This window comes from Echinops telfairi, unplaced genomic scaffold, assembly GCF_000313985.2.
Source record: "Echinops telfairi isolate 266 unplaced genomic scaffold, ASM31398v2 ScPeMD7_4;HRSCAF=17, whole genome shotgun sequence".
In the NCBI taxonomy this organism is placed as follows: Eukaryota; Metazoa; Chordata; class Mammalia; order Afrosoricida; family Tenrecidae; genus Echinops; species Echinops telfairi.
The window spans coordinates 2,568,693-2,576,819 of record NW_022103900.1 but is presented as its reverse complement, the minus strand read 5'-3'; the positions used below and the strand labels follow the sequence as shown (position 1 = coordinate 2,576,819).

The window sequence follows — 8,127 nt, the reverse complement described above, 5'->3', positions numbered from 1 at the left end:
GATTAACCGCGATAAACGAGGGTTCACTGTATATCAAACTTCTGGAGACAGAGTTAAAATGTCTGTAAAGTCTCTCAATTAGGCACTATCTTAATTTTTTTTTTTAAGTAGTGAAAACACAGGGAAATTATTCTTCCCAGTACATAGGGCAGTGGCTTGGGGGCTGACCTCTACTTGCTGAATGATGACAGAGTCCCTGCAGGAACATCTTGGAGATGTGATGGTCGTTGTTAACAGGCTTGGTTCATCTTGACTTTGCCTCTCAGACCTCAGTTTATCCCTCCTTCATATTCCCCAGCATCATGTTATAGTAGTGCCAATCGAAGACCTTCATGCCAAGCAGTAGCTTGTTGAGACATGGATGTCATTTTCTACCAACTGTGTGAGCACAAAGAGAGGCCTTAGGTTGAATTCCACTCTCATTCTGGAACTGGTGGCATAGTGTATACATGTTGGGCTGCTTACCATAAGGTCAGCAGTTCAAAACCATCAGCCTTTCCTCTGGAGTAAGACAGAACTTTCTACCCCCATAAAGAATTACAGCCTCAGAAAATCACAGGGGCAGTTTAGCCTTGCTCTATAGGGTCACGATGAGTCGGCCTCAACTCCGTTAATGTGATTGAGTTTGAGTAAATTAGAGCAGTTTTTGTTTTATAATTTCAGGATTTGATAGCCTCTTTCTGGAAAATTCTATGCAAAATTTTAACATGTAAATACTAATATTCTACTATATTCATAATAGGATAATTTTATGTATGAGTAATACTTTTTGTGAAATCTTAAAGTTGTGTTTTAATTTTTAGAATTGGTTTGTGAGTTTAGATAGTAAAGCGCTGTTATTATTAGTAGCATCTAGTCTAATCCAGTATAAGTAAATAAAATATGACTTAAATGTGCACTTTAAAAATATTTTACTTTCTGACAGTACTCAGATATACCGTTAAAGCTGTAATATGGGGGGAGCAGGGAGGGAGGGGAAAGAATGAGCTGATGCCAGGGGCTTAAGTGGAGAGCAAATGTTTTGAGAATGATGACAATGAATGTACAAATGTGCTTTACACAATTGATGTATGTATGGATTGTGATAAGAGTTGTAAGAGCCCCTAATAAAATGATTTTTTTAAAAGCTGTAATATGAAGGGATTTCTAGAAGTTTGTAGGAAAATTCCATTATCTTTCCATCCCCTTTTTCCAAATACTTTTTGAGCCAGCGAATGTAAGATTAAACAAGTTAACTAAATGTAGAAAATTGTTTTCCTTTTTTTTATAGCATAACCTTAGTTATTCTTTGAATTACAAACCCCAAAAAACTGACAAACTACTATCGAGTCCATTTTAACTTATCACAATATAAGACAGTAGAACTGACCCTTTGGGTGTCTGAAGCTATATTTATGGGAGCAGAAAGCCTCATTTCTGTTCCCTCCTGTGGATCAGCAGGAGATTTTGAACTGCTGGCCCAGTGGTTAACAGTCCATTATAACCCACTGTTAAGTTTATATACCACTGTATCCAGGTAAAGAACAACATATACCACCTTCCTAACATGCCTTTGGTTACTTAACTACCTTACTCTTATGGGTAAAAAAGAGCCTTGGTGGCTTAGTGTGGGTTATGCATTGGGCTGCTAATTGTGGGGTCCACAGATCAAGACCACCAGTAGCTCCTTGGGGAAAAAAAGGATGAGCTTTCTGTTCTATAAAGATTTACAGCCTTGGACACTCCATCTAGAGTCAGGTCAGTATGAGTCAGAATCTACTCAATAGCAGTGGGTTGGGTATTTTATTTAGGGTAGGAAATGACTACTTAGTTTTCAGATGTGTGTAAATACAAATAAGTGTAAATGTAACATCACCAGTTATTATCAGATACCTTTAAATACAGTGAAGAAGTAAACAAAAATTGATGCTTATTATCTTCATATGTAACAAGTATAGAACATTTGAACTGGAAATTGCTAAAGTGAGAATATATAGTCCAAATGTATTTTTTTTTTTTAAAGAAGAAATAGCCACATATTAGGAAAATTTTGTAAGGAATGTCTTCTGTTAGCTAATATCAGGCTGCATTCTGGATTCTTGGTCTCTAGTCAGTGATCTGCAGAAAGGAGAATTGACTCAGCTATAAGCATTTAAGTGAAAGTGTTTCCATTAACCATTAACTCTACCTACATTTCATTAAAAATTGCTTAGGTAGAGTTTTTCTCTAATGATGATTTAATTACCTGGGCAGTTACCAATTTAAAAATCAATATGTTAAATTGTTATTAAAATTTTTTTAAAAAAAGAGTACAGATGTCAATGGCATGTAAAGTTACTGAGTTTTTTTTAAAGTGGAATCAATTTAATAGATACAGTGATTTTTTTTTTTGAGAGAAACAAATACCTTAATTTTAAGTTTAGTAAATATTTGGTCTTTTATGTAAGTTATGTGTTTTATGTAAGTCAAATATACATTATTTTTTAGTCTGTGCCTCTATAGCATTCCTCTTTTATTCCTTTGTAGAATAGTTGTTGACATAATGTGTAAACTTCCCGTAATTCATCAACTTTACTTCAACCGTTGAATTGCCGTCTTCCACCAAGATTGCCATTTGAAGCTTAGTATCTGAGAAATGTGTGAAGTAGGTATGAGGCAAGAAATGTTTAAAGTGATTTGATCCAAGTTTTTTGGAGACTTACTAAGAAGACAGAACATAAGGAAATTTTTCAAAAGTTAAAATTATACATACTATAAATTATTGATTATAAATCTGTTTGTTAAGGGTAGTTTTTTCTTAACTTTTTAAGAACAACTAAAATTATGCACTTTGCTCATCATTACTTTGGATTTTAATTACCACACAATAGACCTATTAAAATTATCCCTCGTTATTAGTGTTCACGTGTATTTATTGAAATTTACACTAATTCTATAAAATGTGGTTAAGATGGTCTTTTCACATTAGATAGCGGTTATGAGGAAAAATATTTATCACATAGTACTTTTAAAATAAGCCAAGACAGTCTGATCAAATGAAGTTTATTTGGTCTTCAGGGTGAATGGATTGCAAGGACTTGGTATATGTATGTTGGGGAGAATGTTGAAGAACTATATTTAAAATAAAAGCTCTTTTTAAAATAGCTATAAACAAGTTACATATAAATGTTGGTGGTACCAGAATATTGAGAATAAAACTTGTTTGTGATAAATGCCATCTCTGGTTCTCTATCCTAAAATGTAACTGAATGATAATAAAGTGCTATTCATCTGCAGGTGCATTGCTTCTACTTAGTTTAAAAGATGGTTGAAAGGACAAGAATTAGTAGCATGTTGTATTAGCCTTTTGTAGTGTATTTTGTCCTAAGCATCTTAATTTCCCTGTTTTGAATGCTAAGTAGCAAGGGTCTTGGTTTAGAACTAATACCCATCATGCATGTAAACGGTATGAAAGAGCTGCTTAGTAAGTTAACACAAAGTGTTCTTGTGTCAGTCCTTGTGGAAATAGATACAATACAAACATTACAGCTGAACTCACGGCAAACTCCATTAAGTAAAAACCTGGCTTCATTGTTCAGGAAAAAGTTTGAATAGAATGCAAGCTCATTTTGTTGAATGTAATGTCAGGCTTTTAGGGACTGTATTGAAGGATAAGGTTTTGTTAAGTTGAGACCAATTCATTAAGTTTTATTGCCTGGTGAGAAGCAGTAATACTTTATTGTAAGACTTCATCAAATATTCATGGTTAAAGAGAAGTAGTAAATGTATTCAATCAAGTGGTCTTTTGGGGTTTTGAAAAGGATTATGAAGTCTGCTCAGCTGATAGTTTTAACATTCATCAAGGTTGTTTAAGAAGGGTAATTTTAATCTTTGAGTTTAATTGTGTTGTCCAGACATGTCTCTTTTTACCTTCACAAATCCAAGTCGATAAAAACTGCCACATTATAGGAAGGAGTGGATAATGTAGCCATTCATATAGTTTATGTATTTCCTATTTGGGTTTATTATAAAACTGTCTTGTTTTTGAGTTTGACGTGCGAAGGAGTTGTTACCTGTCTGCTAGCTCATTGGGGGTTGTTCCTCATTTGCTGAGACTCTGGCCTCACGTCACTAGTGTTGGTAATCCTTTCATGTGTGTAAAATAACAAACCCCCTTTTTGTTTCGGCTAGTTTAAATTGCCATGAAGGGATATTGTCAGCATTTTATATATGATGTCAGGAATTTCAATATAGACTTGCCCTTGTTTACATATTTAACACCAGGCTACTTGACACTTTATTTTTTTAATTTGTATTTTAGTTCATCTCAAATTACTGTGGCAGTGTAGTTTTATGTACATGGAACTTAGCCTTTTTCAGTTCATTATGTTTTTATGTAATTTGTGAATCGAAGTTTTGTTATGTTTTTTTCAAAGAAATTGAGTATATTTAACCAAAAGTCTAATATGCCATTAATTTTTTATGTTCTTTAAATCTTCATTTCTCAGGCTGATGATGTTGAGGGCAAAATTAGACAGATCATTCCACCTGGATTTTGCACAAACACAAATGATTTTCTTTCTTTGCTGGAAAAAGAGGTTGATTTCAAACCATTTGGAACCCTACTCCATACCTACTCTGTTCTCAGTCCAACGGGAGGAGAAAACTTTACTTTTCAGATTTACAAGGTAAAGATACGACTGAATGATTTTATAGTACAGTTAAATCCACTTGCCTGTAACCTGTATGCCTATTTTGTTGTGTGGTTTTTTTTTTTAATATGGAAGGCTTCACGAATTTGCGTGTCATCCTTGCACAGGGGCCATGCTTAATCTTCTTTGTATCGTTCCAGTTTTAGTATATGTGCTGCTGAAGCGAGCACTGTTGTGTTGTTTTCAATGATCTATTCCTAACTTCAGGCAACAAATTTTTGTCAGTATTGAAAACAGGAGACTATTTCCTTCCTCTCCCTCTCTCTCTCTCTCTGTACATCTTACTATGAGACTTTAAACATTTTCCCAAAGGATAGTTTTATGCTTTGCAGACTCTTACTTACCTCTGTGATGAGCTTCACCTGACTTTTCTTGGCTTTTTCCCTAGGCTGACATGACATGTAGAGGCTTTCGAGAATATCATGAAAGGCTCCAGACCTTTTTGATGTGGTTTATTGAAACTGCTAGCTTTATTGACGTGGATGATGAAAGATGGCACTACTTTCTAGTGTAAGTACAGTTCTAAAGCAACAGTAGACCTTATTACCTCCACAAAGCCAGCATTTTAATTGTGGCGGCCCAATTATTGGGACAGTATAATGATATTTTTCCCAGGAATGAAAAACTATTGTTTATGAGGCTTGAGTTTTCCTTCATTATGCTTTGGGAGACCTTGAGAATAGAACTGAATTAAATGCTGTTGTCCGTTAGGACCCTGAATGTAGGCTTAAACAGTAAAATGAGCTTTGCCTGTGTTTTCTTTTACTTGCCACCTATTCATCTTTATAATAGGCAAGTGCACTGAAGTGATGTAAAGAGGTCTGATTTATCCAAGTTGCTGCACACCAATTAAGTGAATTGTACATTCAGAACATAGCAGGTGTACCCATTGGGCCCTCACAGAGTAGCTTGCTGACACTGAAAATTCAGTCAGAGAATGGAAAAGAAAATGGACACTGCATGGGAGCGCGACTGTAATTGACCTGCTTGGCTTTCTGTTTTATCTGCAGATTTGAGAAGTATAATAAGGATGGAGCTACGCTCTTTGCGACCGTAGGCTACATGACAGTCTATAATTACTATGTGTACCCAGACAAAACCCGGCCACGTGTAAGGTAATTGGCAGTATAACACGTGCCTTGTCTTTTATTTTAGAAGAAGGAACTGCTGAAGTTTCCAATACTTGTTATAATAGTGTTGATTTGTTTTTGGTTTTTTTTAATCACCATTATTTACTGGCTCTACTGATTTATTTCATTGTTCTCTTTGAAACAATATGGAAGATTAAATCACTTTTGAGTATCACAATAGTTTGGGGATTTATTGGAGGTTTTTTAATTTAAATCACACAACTTATGTTGTTTATAAGTTAATGCTTAGTGTTTTTTCAAATTGTCGTGTTTTAATTTTAAAATAATTTTTTATTGTAGTCAGATGCTGATATTGACTCCATTTCAAGGTCAAGGCCATGGCGCTCAACTTCTTGAAACCGTTCATAGATACTACATTGGCTCTCCTTCAGTTCTTGATATTACAGGTATATGGAACTTCTTTCTTAAAAATGTCTTCTTTACTGGTTGATATTGTTCTTGTCAGAAATTAACTTCTGCTTTAGCTGATATCATTCTCCTTGGGGTCTTTTTTTGAGCTGTCTAAAGATGGCTTAAGGCTAACATTTTAGACTATGATCTTGGTGGTGGGGATTGGATTACATCCTCAATTCTTAAGTATTTAGTTGACCAAATTGAAGATGAATTGAATATATACTGAAAAGAATCTTGGTCAGGTTTCAGCACATTAAATTAACAGTAAGCTACAATAGAACTTACTGTTTCACTTTCATTGGCAAGCTCTTAAAGTGTTCATAGGCTGCCCATGCTCTAATTGTTGTATAATCTGTCTTAAAGAGGGACAAATACTCTAAATTTCGTCAAGGACAAAACCAAGGTAAATATTCCTGAATACACATATTTATACTCTTAAGTGCATGCTTTCACAGCAGTCTGAGTTGGCTTCAAAAAGTTTGTAGAAAAATTCCATTCTCTTTTTAATCCCATTTTTCTGTTAGTTATTTGAAGCCCCCTTGTATTTGATGATGAGCACTGGAGGCCTGTTTGATTTGAAAATGGCTTTCTGTATAAATAGCCTTAGACATAGTTATAAACAGGATGCTTAGAAGAAGAAGAGATTCTATTCTCTTCTAAGAATCTGCTTATCTGCTACTGTTAAATGGGCTTGAAACTTGGGAGATACAGTGTTAAAGAGTGTTAAGTTTGTTTCTACCAAAAGTTACAAATTGTTTAAGTGACAACTTTCACTGGCTTGGTGACTTGTAGAATCATAGAAGCAGCACCAGCTTATTTAGTAGAACTGAATATTGTTGAATTTCCATTTGTAGAGTGTGGAGTTAATGCCACATGAAGAGTCTTATGGGTCATTTGAATCTAGACATGAAGAGTTCACAGTCTTTCTATTATAGTGGATAATATGTGAGGAGTTCTTTCTTGTGAAACTTAACCACTTTCTTTGTCTACCATATTCAATAAATTCCTTGGTGCTCAGCACCAATTAGCACATAAAGAATTTTATTTCTTAAATCTTAGTGGTGAAGAGTCTATCCTAGATTCCCATTACCTAGTATATGGCAAGAGAGAGAGAGAGAGTGTGTGTGTGTGTGTGTGTGTGTGTGTGTGTGTGTGTGTGTGCGCGCATACACACAGCATTTCCTACTCTGGTTGCCTGTACACTTGATTTAGTTTTTGTTTATAACCTCTTGGGTCTTTTAGCAGGCTCTGGCTCTCTCTTTAAAATCATGAATGTTCTTTATAGTGAGGATGGTATTTTGCTTACTTAACCTATAACAAGATACAAGCTAAAAAGTCACCACTATTGAGTCAACTTCAATTCATAGCAACCTTATAGGACAGAGTAGAACTGGCCTTTGTGGTTTCCGAAAGTAATTCTTTGGGGTGCAGAAAGCCTCATTTAATCTGAAGAACAAGTGGTGTTGTTGAACTACTTGCGCCAAGCAGCCCATTTCATAACCCACTATGTCACTGGGGCTCCTGAGAAGGATAGAAAAATAACGAAACCTTCACTTGATCTTAGACAAAAGGCCAGGAAGCGATAATAACTAAAACCTAATAAAGGTGCCCAGAGGCTTGGATTGCTAACTGCAAAGTGTAGGAGAAAGAGACTGTCTCCTCTATTCTGTGCTGTAGGTTTGCTATAAGTTGGTCTTGAGTTTGGGTTGCTTTGGTGTTGGTGACCGATGTAGGTGTGATACCTAGCTGCTGAAAATAGTCTGCGGATAAATAGGTGTTTTGGTATAATTGCCATCTATTTTCAGATTTTAGTACTCAATTTGAAAAGTAAAATACCCCAGGACAGATAAAGTCCTCAGGACCAATAATGAGAGTAGTGATACCAGGAGGGGAAGGGGAAGGTAGAGGGAGAA

General features: G+C 35.3%; 1 protein-coding gene and 1 non-coding gene across 2 annotated transcripts in view; one reads left to right on the top strand and one right to left on the bottom strand.

The window, feature by feature from the left end:
• HAT1 (histone acetyltransferase 1) overlaps positions 1-8,127 on the top strand; it is a gene marked incomplete at its 5' end in the record, with an annotated part of 39,983 nt that overhangs the window by 22,654 nt on the left and 9,202 nt on the right. The window contains 4 exons of the mRNA XM_004703740.3: positions 4,467-4,646; positions 5,059-5,180; positions 5,681-5,785; positions 6,101-6,207. Coding sequence (XP_004703797.2) covers positions 4,467-4,646; positions 5,059-5,180; positions 5,681-5,785; positions 6,101-6,207 — 514 coding nt within the window. The remainder of the gene's footprint in view (positions 1-4,466; positions 4,647-5,058; positions 5,181-5,680; positions 5,786-6,100; positions 6,208-8,127) is intronic.
• Positions 4,733-4,840, bottom strand: LOC115873065. Its single transcript, XR_004048212.1, has one exon. It is a non-coding gene; the product is annotated as a U6 spliceosomal RNA (small nuclear RNA).